The sequence below is a fragment of the Moschus berezovskii genome, chromosome 21, assembly GCF_049115385.1.
Source record: "Moschus berezovskii isolate FMDL1 chromosome 21, NW_MosBer_1.0, whole genome shotgun sequence".
Classification (NCBI taxonomy): domain Eukaryota; kingdom Metazoa; phylum Chordata; class Mammalia; order Artiodactyla; family Moschidae; genus Moschus; species Moschus berezovskii.
The window spans coordinates 48,342,976-48,363,971 of NC_142480.1; the positions used below are offsets into that span (position 1 = coordinate 48,342,976).

A 20,996-nucleotide genomic window follows, 5' to 3' on the forward strand; every position below is an offset into this window, starting at 1 on the left:
TCCTGTGAAAAATTTAGACTCAAAGTTCGACAAAGTTGCTTGCAGCTGTGTGCTGAGCTCACTTGAGTGTGCCCGACTCTTTGCTACCACATGGACTGTAGCCTGCTAGGGTCCTCTGTCTCGGGATTCTCCAGGCAAGAATTCTGTAGTGGGTTGCCATGCCCTCCTCAGGGAATCTTCCCAACTCAGGGATCGAACCCAGTTCTCCCACATTGCAGGCGGATTCTTTACTATCTGATCCACCAGGGAAGCACTTAATGCTTACATATCACTTTTTCATTGTTGTGTAATATATGGTCGTGTAGATTCGTAATTCAACTTTTTTACAGTTGATGAACATTTAGGTGTCATTTGTACAAATAAATGTTTTCATACCTCAATCTTGGCATCTTGCATTCTTTCTTAGGGTTAGTTCCTAGAAGTGTAATTACTTTATGCTCCCCCTCCAGACAGGTTGTATTTATTAATTTGCCCTCACCAAGGCATCCTCGCTGGAAGAATACCCTCCTTACCCTCAGCAGCGTGGAGTACTGCTGTCCTTGTGACATTTCTTTGCTTGATAAGAATAGTTGCTTGTTTGATAATAACGGAAATTGCACATTTTCCTCATGTTTATTGGCCAACAGTAGTGTCTGAATTCTCATTTGCCTTTTCCATGAAAGAAAAGTAAAGGATGCTTGTTTGCTTAACCTTCATGACACTTTTTTCACTTTCAGAAGAACTTCATTGTTGTTTTCAACGTCCTTTAACTTGTTAGCAGTGTGCCAAACATTCACACCACTATGTGGCCTACAGGCACCACTTTTAAAATTTTCTTGCTCTCTTGATCAAGTTGAGAGTTTTCCAGAAAGCATCAAAAACTTGTGATCTTCAGACAGGTGGCCAGGGTTGTAAGTTTCCAGAGATAAGACAATTTTGCTATCATTGCTTTACACTGTAGTTCTGAAGCTAACCAAGTCATAGAACCGTTGGAAGATAATTCAGGGCACATACTCAGCATGTAAAACACTTTGAAATGTATGTATACAAAAGGATCATATTATAGTCCTAGTGAACTGCACTGTTCTAGAATTTAAGTGCAGTGCACTGCCACCGTTTATTCATTTGGCCATAGAATGTTTTTCTGTGTAATTCTTCTTACAAACTAACAGTCTTGTCAGCAATGTCTTTGATCTTGCACACTAGTTTGGTGTAATACTGTCAAGCTTCTAGCTAGACACTTGAGGTATGCATTTTCCTTGGAATTTCACACATCATTGTCATTTTCCTGTGGAAAGAATACTTTTGATGACCTAACAACACAGGTTTGGGTCTTCTTCTTTTTTTAATATTTATTTATTTGGCTGCGTTGGGTTTCAGTTGACAGACAGGGGATCTTTCATAGTTATGTGTGCTTAGTTGCTCTGAGGTATGTAGGATCTTGGTTCCCTGACCAAGGATAGAACCTGTATCCCCTGCATTGCAGGGCGGACTCTTAACCACTGGACCACCAGGAACATCCCTGGATCTTTCTTTTAAGAAGTGGCAGCACTGTGGATTGGGGAACAGACTGGAGGCGAAGCAAATAGAAGGGACAGTTTTGCAAAAAGCCTGGGCCAAAAACAAGTACATTTGCCATGGGGATGGTGAAGGGAAATGAACTAGAAGCATTTAGAAGTAATGGGTAGGGGGACCAGCTGATTGTGGTGGATAAAAAGAAAAAAAAAATCTAAGGTCAAGGATATAATTTCTTGCATGAACAAAACTAGGGCAGATGATGAGACAATTAGGGAAACAGAGGAAGAGAGGCAGGTTTAGGGGCCCCACGTGGTGACACGAAGTTCAGTTTGAGAGTTTATTTTAGACGTGCTGAATTTCAACTGCCCATGGAATGATCACATTGGCAATAACAGCCTGAAGTTCAGCAGTGAGACAAAAGCCTGGGATGGGCAAGCGGATAACAACAAAAGACACAGAAGGAGATGGCAGCAAAGGAGGATCCACAGACAGAGGAAACAAAGAAGATGGAAATACAGCGTAGTAGACGCAGGAGGACAAAACTGTCATGGAAGCCTTACAAGAAGGAAAAGGGGATTAACAGATCAAGTTAGAAGACAACCACTAACAGACAGTGGTTAGAGTTCACCATTTTTAAAGGCTGAAGGGAAAGAGAGGCCATTAGAATTAGCAATTACAGGGGCACTAGTGGCCTTTAGAGGAGCACAGTGCCTAAAACTGCTCTAACAGGGGACACAATCTTTCCTTCTGCAATAAGAAACTGACGACTTAAAATTCAAGTGCCTCCTTATGTTAAACAATAGCAAACTCATTTTTCCTAAAGTACAATGAATCAAAGAATTTTAGAATTGGAAGGGTGCTTACTGATCATCTAATCCCTGTTTTATGATTGAGGAAAGTGAATTACAGGGCAAGTTTCAAGGAAGAAACAGAACAGGCCCAGAGCAACTACCCAGTCCTGGCCGCGGAGCACACGAAGCTGCTATATAAAGCGCCCTCTATTTCCCCCCCAACAAACTGTGGAAGTGCCTGTCCAGAACTAAACATAATAGGTTGAGAGGTTGTAAGGCTTTATTTACAATGATACTCAAAGAGGATTTAGAAAAAGATCCTCTTATTAGCAGGGGCTGTACTTTATGAACAAAAAAGAAACATCCTGGGGGCAGGAGGTGAACTCTCTCCTCAGATAGGTTCTCTAGATCCCAAGTAAGTTCCCTGCTCCCCAGCTCTTAGGAGGGTAGTTGGTGGACATTTTCTTAGCAGTTGCAAGTCCTGCATCCCACTGAGGAACACGTCCAGGGAAGACATCAACACAGGGAAGACTTCAGGCTTTCACCTCACTCATGGCCTCCATGAGGCGGGCACTGTTGGTAACTGCTGTTGTCAGAAAAATGAACCTGTACCCTAAGGAGTAAAAGCACCATCAAACATGACCGAGGGCAGATTTGAGCCCCCAACACCAGCCATGTGGGGCCGCTCCAGTTCCACAGCCCCAGCTGGGTCAGAGTAGCACCACGCTCTGGGGCCCAGCAACTTGCCACACTGGGTGGAACCGGGCTCCCTGCCATTCGGCCCCCAGCAAGATGGCAGCAGGTGGTACCCAAAGGCCTGTAAAGAAGCCTTCCTGAGGTCTTCCCTTGGCCCCCCAGATCCCATGGAGGCCTGTTCTCACCTTTCTCTCTGCCCAGGAACCGGAGGGCTGAGATCTCAGAGAATGTGCAGCCACCCAAGAACACTACCAAGATGAGGCGCAGGGACTCGCTGGAGGCCTTGTCATCCTTGGTCATGTCTGCAAAGACCGGACCAGACTCGGCTCTTTACTGGCCACACAGGCTCGTACTGGGCGGTACATCATGCCCTCCCCTTGTTTCACCCGTCCCACTGGGCAAGGAAGGCCACGCACCTGTGAAGGCCAGCTCACTGCAGTTGAGCAGCCGCACCACTTCGTCCAGGCCCTGCCAGCCCCGTCGCTCTAGCACCTGGGAAGGCACAGGTGCTAGTTTCAAGTCCAGCAGCAGCCAGACTGTCACGTTTCATGCTAGTTGCTTGGGTAGTTACAAGGCTGGGCCAGGCCAGGGACTAAGAGAAAGCAGAGAGCATGAAATATGAATGGCAGGGGGCCACGTTCTCACCTGCTCAATGATTCGGCAGCTGAGGGGCACGTACGCACCGCTGAACACGTATGCCATGTCACGTGGCACTTTCAGGTCATACTCGCCATCCACGCGTGGGATCTGGAGGGTAAAGGGGGACACAGAAGGCAAGTGGCAACTCAGCCTTCCAGTCCTTTACCGAGTCCGAGAAAAGTGGTGTACCCCTAAAAGCAGTTCTTACTTCAACTAAAGGGAGAAGCAGCAATAGCCTTGGAGAGGGGCGGGAAAAGACTCCATAATCAAAGCCGGAAGCTGTTCAGTACCTGCCAGTTCTGCTGAATGAGGGCTCATGTGCCCTGGCAAGAGTGCCCCTTTGTGACCCTTCAGCAGTGACATGCGACAGGCCTGTCACTGAAGCAGCACTTGGCACATTCTCTGATTCTCGCAGGTATGTGTTACATGTTTACTAAATGAATGAACCTTTGTGTCTTGTCTCATTATTAAATTAAACTCGTGCTATAATGCTACCAAACAAAAGAATCTTCGTTTTTTCCTTTAATTTTTAGTTTTTGGCTGCATTTTGGTAGCATGTGGGAACTTAGCTCTCCAACCAGGGACTGAACCCACACCTCTGCTTTAGAAGCATGGCATCTGAACCACTGAACCACCAGGGAAGTCCCCAAACAAAAGGATCTTTATAAAAACAGAGTAACAGAAAGGGTTTTGTGGGCTCAAAGTACTCCACAAAGGACTGAACCCACTGCCTCCCCTATCCACGCCTGATCCACATACCAAATTCAGCTTCTTACTGATGGCTCGGAAATTGCTTCTCTTGGCCAGGGAACTGAAGGCATCGGTAATCTTTCCTGGGAAAGAAATCTGTGCTGGGTTTTATTTAAGGTTTATGGATTAACGATGCTGCCATGGGTGATGCCATTCAAGAAGTGACAGGACTGCCTCTCCTCAAAGAGCAGGACCTATCACACCTGAAGACCCTCCTCAAAGCAGATCATCTACAGTTCCCTGAAACTATCAAGACATTCACTACCTTTTCTCTCCCCACCCACAGTCTTCCTCCTTCTATAGCACACCAACCCTCTAAATGTAATCTATAGGGTGATCTACAGTTTACTGGTTAAGTGTGTGGCCTTTGGAATCAAACCTGACTGAGGGGCTCTGAACAAGTCACTTAATCTCCCTCTGCCTCGGTTTCCTCATGTGTAAAATGGAGATAATACAACTTACCATGGAGAAGGTTTGGGAGGATTACATGAGAAAGTGTATCTAAAAGGCTTAGCACATCAGTGTTCACTAACTGGAAGCTGTTCTAACGAGAAAGCAGAAGGAGTGGCAGTAAGGGCTGTGACAGTAAGGAATCGCCTTCTCCTTCCCCAGCTCATTCTCTTCTTGGCCAGCGTGCTCCGTCTGTTGAGAGAAGAGGCACCAAGGGCCAGGGAGGGCAGAAGGGGCTACCTGCGCTCCCTGCTCACCTGCGGCCTTGTCCGTCACCAGCTTGCTCACTTTACTCTCCACGGCTGTGAGGGTGTCTCCCGGGGCCTGCTCTGTTAGGAGCCCAGCTCGCCGCAGGTTGGAGAAGGTCAGCAGGTGCTCGGGGCCATAGCTCTGAACAAAATGCAATTCAGCTCTCTACCAAGCATCCACCAAGGGCTTAGCCCTGTGAGGTGATACGGAGGTGGGGGAGAGGAGGATTATGTGGTCTCTGTCCTGAAAAGCACACACTTGTTTGTGGGGAAGAATTTTTTTTTTTTTTTTCAATTGGGGGATAACTGCTTTACAGTGCTGTGCTGGGGAAGTCACATCAGAAATAACCAAATGCCAAACAAACAATAATAGCAGCACAAAACATTTAAAGAACACAGAAAATTATGGATGGGAGGAGGTGGGGAAGGCTTCAGAGAGGAGGCAGGACTTGAGAAGGACCTGGAAGGAAAGCTGTATAGATGCCTCACAAAGAGCTAAAGGAAGGGAGAGTCCAAGGGCAAGAACTCACCACTGGTTCTAACAGCCGAACTGTTCAAATTCCCTCCCGCACTAGCCACATAAAGCAGGGAGCAGAGTGAAATGAGGGCAGTGGGAAGGGTGTCTGTGCTGAGAGGGAGGCCGCATGGGAACAGAAGGGTGACCAGGAAAGGAAAGGGGCTATTTCTTCTTCAATTCTTTCAAAAATGTCCACCAAATTCCCTCAAGAACACACTCTCCTGGCCTTACCTGCAGGTACTGTGTTTTCAGGGATCGGTAATCCTTGGGGATTAAACCTGAGGGTAAGAAAGATAAAGGTTCAGGAGCCAGTTGATGTGTCCTAATGTGTAGAGCCAAACCCACCAACCAACAAACCCTCCTCCCCACAGAAAATACAACACAAACCCTAATGAGAAGGAAGGAGTTGGATTTGATGTTAACTTTGCATCCTATGCAGTCAATTCTAAATTGACTCCTCAACTGAAGCCTGCTTTTTGAAAGATAGAGCCTGGATCTGAGGGTTCCAAGAAAGAGTCCTGGAGAAGGGACACCGACAAATGCCAATTTCATCCATGGGGGGTGGGGGAGGGGAATGCAAGCACAGGGAGAAGGGCCTTCCTGTGCATGCTTCCCTAGCTAGGGGCCAGTCCTCCAAGGAATTGCTTAACAGCAAGTGAAGAATGGGAGAAGTGTCCACAGGGGTTCCCAAAGTACAACAGGGAACTCTTAGATGTAAGAGGAAATGGACTTCCAACTATAATAAAGGGGATTCAGAATAAGCAAATGACTTCTTTGGGTAAAAAGCAACCTTAAATAATATTTGCTGAGACTTCCCTGGTGGTCCAGTGGTTAGGAATACACCTGCCAATGCAGGGGGCACATGCCGTGGAGCAACTAAGCCCAGTTGCCACAGCAAGAGAAACCTGAAGCAACAAAGACCCAGTGCAGCCAAAAATAAACAAATTTAAAAAATAATAATAATATTTTTAAACTGGAAGACCTCAACACTCAGAACAAGTTGCCACGAAAAGTTGCAGAATCCGAGCTTCTAAAATGCTCATGAAATTGGTTTTTCCTGAACTGTATCCTGATGATGAAATCGTGTTGAGGGTAGGAGGCCAGATGGAATAATGAGAGACATGTCGCTCAGCTCTGCCCTTGACAGTCCTGAGACAGGCCTTATTGCAGAGAAGATGACTAGATGCAGACCTCTTTAGGGCTGGAACGATAAATCACCTTAATGACCTGGGGATGTTTCTCCCCAAACAAAAACCTGCTTTATTACAGGGGAAAGAATCCATGAGATTACAAGGGAATGTTCTGCCTGCTAGGACATTTCTCTGTCTTTCAAAACTTTTTCTGTCCCTAAGGTACAGCTTTTCAACCTTTGGTCCCTGGGACTCACCATTCTCCGTGATGGACAAAAGGCACATAAGACGGAGGCTTTCTATGGGTGACACCTGCATGGGAAGAAAGAGTCTGGGAGAACTCAAGTTTCTCTCTTCTTCGTCTGCCTGCCCCACCTCTCCCCACCCCGCCTCACCTGCCGGTCTATATGCTCTTCAATGTAGCTGGTGCTCTCCCGGATGTTGAACCCCTCCAGTAGTGCTACAAGGAATTAGAGGGTTTTGGGGTGGGTTAAGGGGCCCCCAGAACTTCTAGCAGGAACCAGCATTGGAAAGTGCCAAAGAGCATCTTTTCAGGGTGGGCTGGGGCTGGGAGGTCAGGAAGCGGAAGCAGGGGAGGTAGCCAAGTCACCATGCTCAGTCTTGATGAGCTCCTGGAAGTCCTGCTTGGTTTTCTTCTTCATGATGGATTCACAGGCCCCGATATCTGCAGACGGGACGAAAGGGGAGCTGACACATTCCTGTTTCTGGAAGGAGGTCTCTACTGTCCAGGAGAATAAAAACTTCTTCAGGCAAAGTGCAGGAGCATTTCTTCCCATTTCGGAGCAAATAAGAGCACTATTTGGAACTTCCTTGGTGGACCAGTAGCTAAGACTCCCAACGCAGGGGAGCCCAGGTTTGACCCCTGGTCAGGGAACTAGATCCCATATGCCGCAACTAAGGCCCAGCACAGCCAAATAAATAAATAATTTTTTTAAAAAGCAACTAGAAACACTGATATTATTAAAATAATTTTTTTTCTTAAAAAAGCACAATTTGATAGATGAACGGGATCTCCTCCCAGAGACAGAGCTCCTCTGCAGCCCTCCCCGCACCCTGGCCTCAAGCTGAAACGTACGGAGGCTCAGCAGGCGGTGCTCCTGTTTCAGTCCCTTGAGCTCCTGGGACACGAAGTTCTTCATCTGCTTGATGTCCATGCCTCTCCGGCGCTGTGGGACGTGCCCGAGAGGTCAGGCCTTCTGCCCTCACACTGGAGTGACCACTGCCCACCCGCAGGTACCATCCCCCTGCCCCCGGCCCTGAGGTAGCATCAGGGAGGCAGCAGCCTGGGGAGCCACTGAGGGAACAGACAGAGGCCCCGGGCAGGAGCCTCACATCATACTGGGCCTGCAGGTTCCGGGCCTTCTGGCTCAGGAAGCTGAAGACATTGGAGAAGTGCTCATTCCGGATCTCATTAAACACCTGCGAGGGGAATGTGACAGGAACAGATGGCTGCACAGACTCGGACCTCCCGTCTTCTTGCCTCCTCAGTGCAGCGATAGCACAGGGCGCGCGCTCAGCAGTTCTAGCAGAGAAAGCTGAGCCGGTTTCGATGAGGTCGTGTCAGATCCCTGCTGTGTGCCCTGCAGTGCCCTCTCAGCTGGCGGGGTGGCCCTCTCTCCGGGGACTCAGCCTCCCCTCCCAGCACTGGGGCCCACAGCCTCGTGGTGGCAGCAGCCTGGGAAATCATCTGCAGGCACCTGCGTGCTCACCTTGTCCTCGGCATTGAGCAGCACCTTCAGGCTCTTGTCAGAGGACGTAACTTCCGGGCCAAAGTCAACACTCCCTTTGAGAGCAGAGGGGACAGCTCTGAGGATCTCTAATGAAGCCTTCCTTCCCCACCCTTTCCTGAATTGCCATGATAAGTGTCCCTAGGACTTCCCTGGCAGTCCAGTGGTTAGGACTGGTTAGGTCCACTGCCAGGGACCCGGGTTCGATCTCTGGCTAGGCAACTAAGATCCCACAAGCAAGACAAAAAAAAATGAGTTAAAGGTCCCCCAAACTATTTGGGGGCTACCCTGGTGGCCCATGGCGTAGGAAATGGCTACCCACTCCAGTATCTGTGCCTGGAAAATTCCATGGACAGAGGAGTCTGGCAGGCTACAGCCCATGGGGTTGCTAAGAGTCGGACATGACTGAGCACACAGTGGTGGCTCAGTGGTAAAGAATCCACCTGCTAATGCAGGAGATGTGGGTTTGATCCCTTATTCAGGAAGATTCCCTGGAAGAGGAAATGGCAACCCACTCCAGAATTCTTGCTTGGGAAATCCCATGGACAGAGGAGCCTGGTGGGCTATAGTCCACGAGGTCATAAAGGAGTCGGACTTTGCAACAAAACCACAACAAACCATTTGGAAACCAGCATTTCACTCTGAGTCTGGGTCTCCCCAATAAGTCCTCGCCCAGGGAGGCCCGAGGAGTCCAGCACACCTCTGTCTCGCCAAGATACCACTTACCACACTTGATGCGGAAAGTGTCATCCACCAGGCCCTCATAAACCACCTGGGAGCAAAGTGCCGTCACAAAGTCCATGTCTGAAATCGAGATCCCCAACCGTGAGAGTCTTCCTCGACTCAACCTCCCACCCAGTTAGCTCAGTATCCATGGGGCCCAAGTGCCCAGGCATCCCCGCCCCCGGTCAATGCTGGCATTCACAGACCCCATTGGAGGATTCCAACTGTGCCACTGTGTCTGCTATCGTCCCAATATTCCCATGTCTTCTCAGGTCCATGGAAGAGAGGAGCGCTAAGCACAGCTCACCTCTGTCCAGGAGAAAGATATGTCCAATCTCTGGCCTTCGGCCCTTGGTTTCGCCATCCTCCTCCTCTTCTAGTCTCTTCCACAGTTCATACGACATCTGCGAGGGCCCAACACGTCCTCAGTCTTGAGTCCAGGTCCCTTCTGCAGCCCCACACCTACAGAACCCAACCTGTTCCGTGCAATCCTTCTCCTTGACCCTAAGGAAGAGCTTATTATAACACGATTACCTCCTCTACTCCATCTGTTCCCATCCCTCCCCATCCTTCCCCACAGCAGTGAAGGAGTCTTGCTGCCCCCAAATACTTAGGAATGCTACCCAGGGGTGTCCTGCTGTTCTGTTAGCCACATGAATTCTCTGCTCTGGGGACCTCTTCTGGAGCAACAAAAGTCTATATATCACATCACAGATGCCCTTGAATAATCCTTAGTGGGCAGAAAACGGGGGAAATACGGGCTATCTGGGCAACAGAACTGCTTACCTTGGCACACCTGCCAATTCCATAGCAGTTGGGGAAGGGTCCATATAGGGTGCTGAGGAGGTGCAAAGCTTGCGCCAGAGTGTTGATCCAACGCTGATCTCCTTCCTGCAGGGACCACGTGGGCCACAAAGCTATAGATCAACCTGACAGATTCATCTGGAAAGGGGTGAGGCCTAGAAGTCCCGGAGCAGAAGGGCAGGGTCTCGGCAATGCTTCAGAGGGTTCATTTTCATTGGTCCCAAAGGAAGTCTCGTGAATATCAGTCAGCAGCATTCCATCTCCAAATCAGTATCACTCACGATATATGAGACAAGCTGGAAGGAGGCTGAGTCCATGGCCCACAGGACCCCATGTTTGTCCCCACCCATTGAGGCCAAGACCCGAGTGCCCTGCACTCACCAGGAAGTAGTCCCTGAAAAACTCGGGTAGTTCCATGCTCAACAGATCCACATCAAGAGGCAAGAGAGAGAAGGCCCATTCGTCACAGCTCACATCTGTGGGTACAGAGAGAGTCAGCCTTCCTGCCAAAGGCACGCGGCTCCACATGAAGAAGGAAGGTCCACTGCAGTCGTGCGAGACTTCCCAAGGGCCTGCCCCACTGCCTCAGGTACTGCACTAAGCACCGGATGCTCAGAGATGAGAAGGTACAGTCTCTGCCCGGAAGGGGCTCACGGGCTGATAAAGAGAGGACATGTGTATGTAACAGCCTGTAATACAATGTGGTAAGTGGTGTGTTTCCATTAGAGTGCCGACCAAAAGTGCCGGTGAAACACTCACTCATCAATGCATCATCTGACAGCACTGACTGAAAGCTGCGTGTGTACAGGCACTAGGCTAGATACTGCGGACATGCTCCTAACTTCTGGAGCTTACACTGAAGGGGGAGGGTGCCCAGCAGACAAACGGGATTCCAGTTGTAGGCTCCAAAGAAGACACAGCAGCCTAGGAGCACAAACAGCTCAAGGCTCTAAGCCCAACTAGGGGTACAGGGGAGACGTCCCTAAAGAGTGATATTTAGGTGATTCAGGTAGGCAAAGAAGCTGTAGAGGAGTACTCTAGGCAACGGGAACAGATGTGTGAAGTGCCCATGGTTGGAGGGCGGTGACTCAGGAGAGAGGAGCACACGTGATGAGTCTAAAGGGCAGGAAGGGGCCAGACCGCGGAGGTGCAGGAAGCCACACTGAGGGTTCTGGGCTTTATTCCGAGCAGGATTTCCAGGAGGAAGGACTGGGGAGCAGGTCTGTGTTGCACACAGAGCAGGGAAGGCACACTGTTTCCTTGTGGGGGTCTTGGGAGGGAAGAAGAGAGCACGGGTGATTTCCAACTACACCCCCCAGCATCCCTTCCATACTGTTCCACTAGTGGTCTAACCTGGGGTCCTTCTTCCCACTCTAAGGACACTCTCCTCCTGCCAGGCCAACAGGAATGAGACAGCAAGTGAAAAGGAGATACGGCAGGGGGACAACCCTCAGGGCCTTCTCCCACACATCCTCCCCCTTTCCACTCACACCCAACTCCTCTCACCTCCATAGATGCCCTCTTCCTCAAGCACCATCTCGCACGCATAAAACTGAAAGACAAAGGGAAGCTGATTAGTAGCCCCCTTCTCTGTTCTTTCCATTTCTCTGGATTCCTCTGTGGTCACTGATGAGGACCACAGTTACTGAATCCAGTGAAAAAGACAAGAGAACCCAGACTCTTAGATCTAGAAAGGACCTCTGGAATCATCCGGCCTAACACTATGTTTCCATCATTTTCCCTATTTATTAAGTCACTTGCTCTTTTCTCCCTGATCGACTGGAAAAGCTTTACGAAGGAGAGGGTATTCGGCTGTCATGGAAGGGTGAGTCCTGCAGGTAGAGCTCAGAAGAGGGGCGTGACAGTGCTACAGACACATAGGAGGAGGAGCAGGTGGAGGTAGAGAGCAGTGGGGCAGAGAAGGGAGAGATGGAGTTCCAGTCAGGACATGTCCATGGGACCTCTGCAGACGCCAGGGGAAGGTCTGGACAGACAGCCTTGGGGTTCATGGCACATACATTACACTTAAAGCAGGTAGTTTGTCCAAAAGAACACAGAGAAGAGAGCTAAGGACAGGACTCTAGGGAACCAAAATTAAGAGTGTAGTCCAAGACCTTCCAGAGAAGACCAAGAAAGAATACACAGAGGCGGGAACAGAGAAATTAGCGCCTCTAAATAGCACCTCTAAAGGCAGAGGTTCAAGGAAGAATGGGCAGCCATATCCAACGCCAGAGATACTAGGTAGAAGAGCCCGACACAGACATCACTGGGTTTGTGAAGAATTATCTGCTACCACTGCTTCTGCTTCCTCACACCCACCTTCATCTTTTTATCTAGACGCCTTAGATCTCTGTGGTCAAATCCAGGGATGTCTGTGTCAGGCTCCCAATGCAGGGGGCCCAGGTTCGATCCCTGGTCAAGGATCTAGATCCCACATGCATCAACTAAAGATGCAGCATGCCAGAACCAAGACCCTGCCCAGACAAATAAATAAAAACTGAAATCCTATAGGCCTATTTTTAATTCTAACTAATGGGATTCCTTTGCCCACTTGGAAAACTGCCAATCTTCATAATTAACAGAGGGAGCTCAGGAAGAAAGAGAGATCTCCTCTTCCCTACAACCACTAAAGAAGAGACCGTCCTGTGATGGAAAATCAGTCAAAGAATTTGATTAGATAGGGTGTTAGAAAGAAAAAAATTCATTAAAATCTCAGTTTTGTTTGTCTGTGTGTTATGGAGGCTTACAGCATTATTTGAAACTGTTACCAACCTGTTCTGCTCCCTATTTAAACAAATCTGTCCTTGGACGTATAACTGGAAAGAAAGGGTTCTGTAAGACTCCAAAAACTAGAAACTACTGTTACAGCTCCTTTAAATAACATTAAAAAATAACCTGTAATTCTGATTGGTTATTTTACTCAATAATTTTCTTGCCCTAGTAATAAGGTTATACTTCATATATTTATATTCCTAAACAGGATAGCTTCCTAGGTGGCACAGTGGTAAAAGAATCCACCTGAAATGCAAAAGACATAGGAGATTCAAGTTCGATCTCTGGGTCGGGAAGATCCCCTGAAGGAAGGCATGGCAAACCACTCCAATATTCTTGCCTGGAGAATGGCATGGTCAGAGGAGCCTGGGGGCTCCAGTCCATGGGGTCACAAAGAGTCTGACACAACCGAGCATATACACACTCACATGTAGAGGCCACCTCTCACCACTGTACAATCTGTATTTGGGGCAGTTTGATAAGAGACTCTCTGCCACATTAATAAAAAGACAATGGCAGGCATTTTGTTCAGTCACACAGAATTCTCTTAGAGGGAGACACAGCTGTTGGCCCCTTGCCCCATCCCAGTCTGCCACGTTCTTCCACCTTATCTCACTCCCACGAGGGTCCAAACTCACCTTCTGAGGACTGAAGATCACTTTGTATTTCCGAGTTCGGCCAGCCATTTTGTCAGCATTGACGAGACCTACAGACGGAAGAGATGCAGCCCAGAAAGCCATGAGCCTTATGTTAGACTAGAAGCAAGGAAGCGAAGAGCCTCGATGAGGGGCAAGGCCAACCCGAACAATTCTTTTCTTATGAAAGGGTTCTTATGGCCGCGGCCCTCAGACGTTCCCACCTCCCCCGGTCTCAGCGACAGTGAACGCTGTGACACACTCACTGGCAATGTACCGCATATTCCTGATGCGAGGTCTGACCAGGAAGCACAACCTATGGGATAGAAGGGGAAAAAAATCCTAGTGAAGAAAAATCATGAAGCTGGTGATAGTAACGCCAGCTCTTCCACCATGTGCTACAGTTCTCCCCCGGCCAAAGCCACGCCAGCTTTCTTGGCTGACTCGCCACAGAAGACTCCCCTCAGTAAAGCAGGTATAGGTACAGAAGAACCCATTTGCAGGGCAGGAATAGAGACACAGATGTATAGAACAGACTTGTGGCCATAGCAGGGAAAAATTGAGAGAAGAGCATCAACATATATCCACTACCATATGTAAAAGAGAGAGCTGGTGGGAAGCTGCTGTATAACACAGGGAGCTCAGTCCGGTGATCTGTGACAACCTAGAGGGTTGGGATGGGGTGGGGACAGGAGGGAGCTTCAAGAGGGAGGGGACACATGTATACTTGTGGCTGATTCACACTGTTGTATGGCAGAAAGCAACACAACATTGTAAAGCAATTATCCTCCAATTAAAAGTAAATTAAAAAACATAAGGCAGGTATATTGTGATGAGCTGGGGGTACTTACTGGCCTTATGGTGGACCCAGAAGTTTCTGCTCTCAAATAATTTACAGTTTATTGGGCAAAATAAGATGCACATATGCATGGAGTATATTAACCATCAAGTATTCAAAAATAATACAAGGAAGTATATGACATGTTTTTCAAACTGGGGTTCGTGGATGTATTCTCCATGTATCTAGGAGAGTTTTTTCCTCTAAGGGAGGGTGTGCATGACTTAAGTTGAGAAATACTAAAAATAAAAACAAACGCCAGAAAACAGGCAGCATGTGACTGAGTGCCAGGTGAATAGGACAAACACTGCTGCTGCTGCTGCTAAGTCGCTTCAGTCGTGTCCGACTCGTAGCGACCCCATGGACTGCAGCCTACCAGGCTCCTCCATCCATGGGAGTTTCCAGGCAAGAGTACTGGAGTGGGGTGTCATCGCCTTCTCCAGGACAAACACTGAGCTCCATGCAAATCCAGGGGAGGAGACAATCACCCCCAGGTGGCAACCCTGGGACGGCTTCATGGAGGAGGTGGGACTGGGCTCTGATGGCTGGGTGTCTGTCACGAGAACAGTGAGGAGAGGAGAGAAGGTCAGGCAGAGCGGGTGGAGTGGTCAAAGGCACGGAGGTTTGTGCATAGAGCGGGGAAACACGTGAGAGTGCATCAGCTAAGAGGATGTGCAAGAGGCCAGGCTGGAAAGACGGTGCAAGACCTTCTGGGAGGCAGCTTTGGAATCTATGGTGAGCAATGCAAACCTTAGTGGGTAAGTAAGGGAAGGCCTGAAGGTTCTGGAGGAGATCACAAGGAAATTATTTGTGAAAGATTAATCAAGGTGGTAGGGGAGTGCTTCCCTGACAGCTCAGTTGGTAAAGAATCCGCCTGCAATGCAGGAGACCCTTGCTCAACTCCTGGGTTGGGAAGATCCGCTGGAGAAGGGATAGGAGACCCACTCCAGTATTCTTGGGCTTCCCTTGTGGCTCAGCTGGTAAACAATTCACATGCACTGCAGGAGACCTGGGTTCAATCCCTGGGTTGGGAAGATCCCCTGGAGAAGGGAAAGGCTACCCACTCCAGTATTCTGGCCTGGAGAATTCCATGGACTGTATAGTCCATGGGGTCGCAAAGAGTTGGACATGACTGAGCAACTTTTTCAATCAATGTGGTTAGAGCTGGTAGATTGGGTTAGAGAGAGAAGATGACAAGGGAGGGAGAAACTGAAGACAAGGAGACCAATTAGGAGGATAAAGCATAACCTAGGGATGAAATTGTAAAAGTGCAGGGAATTGAACGCTTTGATATCACAAATGTCATGGGGCTAGATCTCAGCCAAGGATTGATCAAAGGCAAACGTGCAGGGGCCTCCTCCAGCTTGGAGCAGGGACCGAGGCTCCCGGACACTCACTGTTCACTGGAGCTGAGGGCTGGCTTGTTCTCCACTTTGTACAGCTTGTCTACCTCGTGTTGCTACAGACAAGAATCAAACGAAACAACAGACGTAAGTGTGATTGGGAACCTGAAGCCTGATACAAAGACAGGGGTCTTCTGAAAGGGCTTCCTCCTATTTACACTAACTCTAGGAGTCAAAATGCCTCCCTAACAACCATTCCACTGAACCTTCCTCAAACTGTGAGTAGAAAAATCAACATTTTAATAATTCAAAAACAATACAAAGAGGATCAACCCCCCCCCAGTCCACTCAACTCTGCTATCCTATATTTACCCTAGAAGGGTAGTAATTACTCCTCAGTAATTTATACCATTCATCAAAAGAAAAACTGCTTAATGAGGAAAGAGGGGCCTGATCCACCTGGGAATGGGGGCAAGGTACCTTTAGAATGGAGACATTGGCGATTCGATCCAAAGGGCTCATGAGATCTGCCTCAATGAACAAGTCTTTCTTTCCGGGAAGCTGAAGGAGACACAGTATGTTGGATCACTCTCAGGTCATACAAGTCCCTCAGCCAAGAGTTCACTCAATCATCCATTTAAGAGAAGTCTCTGAGCTGGGGACTTCTTTGGTGGCACAGTGGACAGGAATCCACCTGCCAACACAGGTCCAGGAAGATTCCACATGCCATGGAACAACTAAGCCCGTGTGCCACAACTACTGAAGCCTGCGTGCCTTAGAACCCATGATCTGCAACAAAAATGTCACCACAATGAGAAGCCCATGCACCGCAACGAGGAGCAGCCCCTGCTTGCCACAATTAGAGAGAGTCCAGGAGCAGCAACGAAAACCCAGCACAGCCATAAGTCAATAAAGAAAATTAATGAAAAAAAAAGTCTCTGAGTTCCTTGGAAAGGCACTCAGTTCAGTTCAGTCGCTCAGTCGTGTCCGACTCTTTGCGACCCCATGAATCACAGCACGCCAGGCCTCCCTGTCCATCACCAGCTCCCAGAGTTCACTCAAACTCATGTCCATCGAGTCGGTGATGCCATCCAGCCATCTCATTCTCTGTCGTCCCTTTCTCCTCCTGCCCCCAATCCCTCCCAGCATCAGTCTTCTCCAGTGAGTCAACTCGTCGCATGAGGTGGCCAAAGTATTGGAGTTTCAGCTTTAGCATCAGTCCTTCCAATGAACACCCAGGATTGATCTCCTTTAGAATGGACTGGTTGGATCTCCTTGCAGTCCAAGGGACTCTCAAGAGTCTTTTCTAACACCACAGTTCAAAAGCATCAATTCTTCGGCGATCAGCTTTCTTCACAGACCTCACCTAACCCAGCATCTTATTTATTGTCTATATCCACAGTTGACATTTCTTTACATATTCACCTATTTTTGTCTTCTATTCATTACTGGTTCCAGTGGAAAGATATTTCATCTTTTTTTATGGCCACGCAGCATGTGGGATCCTAGTTCCCTGCTCAGGGATCCAATCCATGCCCCCTGCACTGAAGCTTGGAGTCTTAACCACTGGACTGCCTGGGAAGTCCCTCAGCTTCTTTCTAAGGTCACATCCTTGTCACTCAACCCTCCTGCTCTCCTGTGACCCTGTTCTACATCACTGCCCCTCTGCTCCACTGCTTCCTCCTCTATGCTGCTGCTGCTAAGTTGCTTCAGTCGTGTCCGACTCTGTGCGACCCCATAGATGGCAGCCAACCAGGCTCCGCTGTCCCTGGGATTCTCCAGGCAAGAACACTGGAGTGGGTTGCCATTTCCTTCTCCAATGCATAAAAGTGAAAAGTGAAAGTGAAGTTGCTCAGTCGTGTCTGACTAGTAGCGACCCCATGGACTGCAGCCTACCAGGCTCCTCTGTCCATGCGATTTTCTAGGCAAGAGTACTGGAGTGGCTTGCCATTGCCTTCTCCGCTCCTCCTCTATACTTCCTGATAAACCAATTGATCTCCTGCTGAACGAAGCCAAACAAAACAAAACTGCACCGTGTATCCTGCAACCCCACAACTAACTGCCAAATATCTCTTCAAATGGCATTTTACTTCTAACTACAAAAAGAACCAATGTTCAAGGCAGAAAACTTAATCCAGGACAGTCCTCACCCTCCCAACCCACTTAGTGCTTCACCATTCCCGACGCTGCTCTCTCATCTGTCCAGAGGAAGGAGAGGTCACACTGAGCAGAAGAGAGGGTGAAGTCGTTGAAAGCTTCCTCTCAACATGATTTTGACAAATGGGTAGGCTGTGGGCAGTGACAGATTGAGATGGCAATTCAGCCAAGGCCAGGGAAAGCCAACAGGCTGAATGGTAAGGGCAGAAGAGCAGTTAAGTTTGCCTGATGGGTAAGGTGCATGTAGGCTGTGGTCCTCAACCAGGACTGATTTTGCCCTTCAAGGGATATCTGGCAAAGTCTGGAGACATTTAGGTTGTCCCATCTTGGGCCAGGGGCTGTTACTTACATCTGGTGTTACTGGTAGAGGTTAGGGATGCTGCTAAATACTCTACAATGCACAGGTCAGTCCCACCACAAAGAATTAACCAGCCCAAAATGTCAATGTTACCAAGGTTGAGAAATCTTGGATGTCGGGGAATGGTGGGAAATAAGACTGAAACATTCACAGGAATCGGGGATAAACCTTCAGCAGCTACCTAATGCCTACTGTCTAATTTTTCATCCCTCTTTTCCATGTATTACATGCCTTGTCCTTTCCTGGTTCCTCAACTTTGCTCCCACCAGTACATCTGCCTGGAATACCCTCTCCCATCTCCAAGGAAAGTATGTTTATCTTCAAACTCCAGTCTTTGAAACTCCTAGATTACTCCAGCTAGAAATGACTACTTCATGAACCCTAACTGTCACTCATTTACCACAGGATACCCTATGTGTGCTAATTTGTGTTTCATAGGCTCTCGGTAATGCCTATGAATAGATCAGGAAGCAAGATCCCTAAGGACAAAGTTGTTTTAACCATATTTCCATCCCCAGTGGTGCCGGACACTATTGGTGTCTCCCTTGCCCGTATTTAAAAAAAAAAAAAAAAGATTTCCACAAACTCTCTGGCCAGGTCGTCCCAAGAAGCTCTTAACTGCTCTCTGAGTGCTTCATTTTGGACCTGCCACTGAAGCTCCAAGGACCAAGGCAGGATCAAGGGAACTCAGTAAGAAAGAACTAGGCATCCAGTGAGTGCTAAACTGCAGATTCAATAAAGGCCCCCGACGTGGCGGGCACTGACCTGCTCCAGCAGGTAGATGAGCTGGTCTCGGGCCAGCCTCTTGAGCATGGAGAAGTCAGGCAGTTCTGGGGCGTCCGGTCGATGGGGAAAAGCCATGGCGGCGGTCACCTGAGCCACAGGGTGGAAGAAGGGGGACGCCCTCCACTCCGAGTAGGCCGGCAGCGGCCCGGGTAAGCGCAGGATGGCTCTCCTTCAGGTAAGGGCACAGAACCCGAAACAGCCCCCCAAGGGGCCCTCGCTCGTCAGCCACACTGGAGGAATGAATGGCCGGCCACCTCTCGGCCAGACAGCTGCAGCCAAAGGGGCCTTGTAAGGCCTCCAGCCACTGTATCCCGCCCCGCCCCTCCCGGTCCACTCCGCCTGTCCGCAGGATTCGCCTCTACACCTGCAGAGATACCAAAGAGAGGGGCAGCTTCCTAGACCTCCCGGAAGTCCCGTACTCTCGAGCACTGCTCAGGGTACCCGGAAAAGGACGGCGTCTTGGAAGGGACATTTGAAAACGCGCGGCAACTCGTCAACGTTCCAGTTTCTTTCCGGACCAGAGGCGAGTGTTCCTGTGATAAAAGGATTTTACCTTGAACTAACTTTGAAGGGTACCCCCAATTCTCCTAGCTCACTCAAGGAAGCGTTGGGCACTTGCTCCATTTTCAGAACTTCGTGAAATGGGCGAAACCAACTCGGAATCCGGAGGGCACTGATCACCGGGGATCTTGGCTGTCGATCACACCTACTCCACACAGTTAGCGGCGAGCTCTGAGCTCTCTCGCTTCTGACCTGCGGGAGGCTAGGCGCCCGAGATGGAGGCGGGTGTGAAGGGAGAGAAGAACGCGTTAGGAGCCAATGGAAGCCGAGTCTCACCACCTGTGGCCTTTCAGTATCGGAGTTCTGACTCATTAATGCTTTTCGTGGGAAAACGGATAAACTGTGACATATTCATACAATAAAAATAACTGAATAAATGAAAGAAGCCACACAAAAGTGGCTTCTATAGTATTAACAACAGGTTCTTGAACAGGAAAAACTATAGTGAAAATTTCAGAAGTGATTGAATGGGGAAGCTTAGGGAATTTCTGGAGAAGGCAATGGCCAGCCACTCCAGTACTCTTGCCTGGAAAATCCCATGGATGGAGCAGCCTGGCGGGCTGCAGTCCGTGGGGTCGCTAAGGGTCGGACACGACTGAAGTGACTTAGCAGCAGCAGGGAATTTCAGGGGTGATGATAAAGATCTATATCTACCTTGTTTGGGTTTTTTTTTTGGTTTGTTTTAAGAAGCTTATGAGAGACATTATAATGGACAGGTCTGGCTGACAATACCTGAACTCACTAATCAATGGTGACATCACAGACTCATCTGGTGAGATGCATGGGAAGTACAAATTGAACCTGATCAAGCCTCAAGATCTAACTGCCAGTTCATAGGAAATACAGAAGGTAGTGGAAACATGATAAAAGACATCATAAGGATAAAATCAAGCATATCCAAAATGCACAAAATTTTATGGGTCAAATAACCTGTCAAATGACAAAGAGAAGAAAGTGGAAGGGGAAATCCCTTTAAAATCAAAAGACTTCTGGGACATGACACAGTGCAATATTGCAATGTGTGGACTTTGTGTGGATCCTAATTCAAAGAAATCAACCAGAATATTATCAGGATATTAGCTGATAATAAGGAATTACTAAAACTTTCAAGGTATAGAAATGGTTCATATGTCTTGTGTTAAAAAGGAGTTCCTATCTCTGAGACACATACTGAAGTACTTACAGATGAAATAATACACAATGTCTCAAATTTGCTATTTTTACTATTTATTTTTATTTATTGGTTGCACCCGCTCTTAGTTGCAGCATGTGGAGTCTCTGACCTTTGATGAGGCATGCAGGATCTCTAGCTGTGGCATGTGGGATCTTTTTTTTTTTTTTGTCGTGGCTGAGAACTCTAGTTGCAGCATGCATGTTAACAAAGTTTGGCCATTTGTTAAATGCTGAAGGTGGGTGATGGGTACACAGGGGTTCACTGCATTACAATATTCTGCTTTCAAATATTTGAGAACTTCAAAAACAAAACAATACAAAGCTTTTAAGCTCATCAAGTGTTTTTTACTAAGCTTCCTCTCACCCCCTCCCCTTTAGTT

At 48.4% G+C, this 20,996-nt stretch overlaps 1 protein-coding gene across 1 annotated transcript; it reads right to left on the minus strand.

The window, feature by feature from the left end:
- Positions 1–1,349: 1,349 nt before the first annotated feature.
- Positions 1,350–19,603, minus strand: VPS33B (VPS33B late endosome and lysosome associated). The gene is made up of 23 exons (XM_055417835.2): positions 18,862–19,603; positions 16,062–16,142; positions 15,636–15,697; positions 13,667–13,716; positions 13,404–13,471; positions 11,500–11,545; positions 10,375–10,469; positions 9,976–10,080; positions 9,497–9,593; positions 9,193–9,270; positions 8,449–8,522; positions 8,072–8,158; positions 7,815–7,905; positions 7,329–7,403; positions 7,114–7,178; positions 6,976–7,030; positions 5,820–5,866; positions 5,081–5,213; positions 4,383–4,456; positions 3,630–3,731; positions 3,401–3,476; positions 3,170–3,286; positions 1,350–2,901 (listed from the first exon to the last, which is right to left on the minus strand). The coding sequence occupies exons 1-23, from the start codon at positions 18,955–18,957 to the stop codon at positions 2,822–2,824; spliced, it is 1,854 nt and encodes a 617-aa protein (XP_055273810.1). The 5' UTR covers positions 18,958–19,603; the 3' UTR covers positions 1,350–2,821.
- Between the last annotated feature and the right edge of the window lie 1,393 nt (positions 19,604–20,996).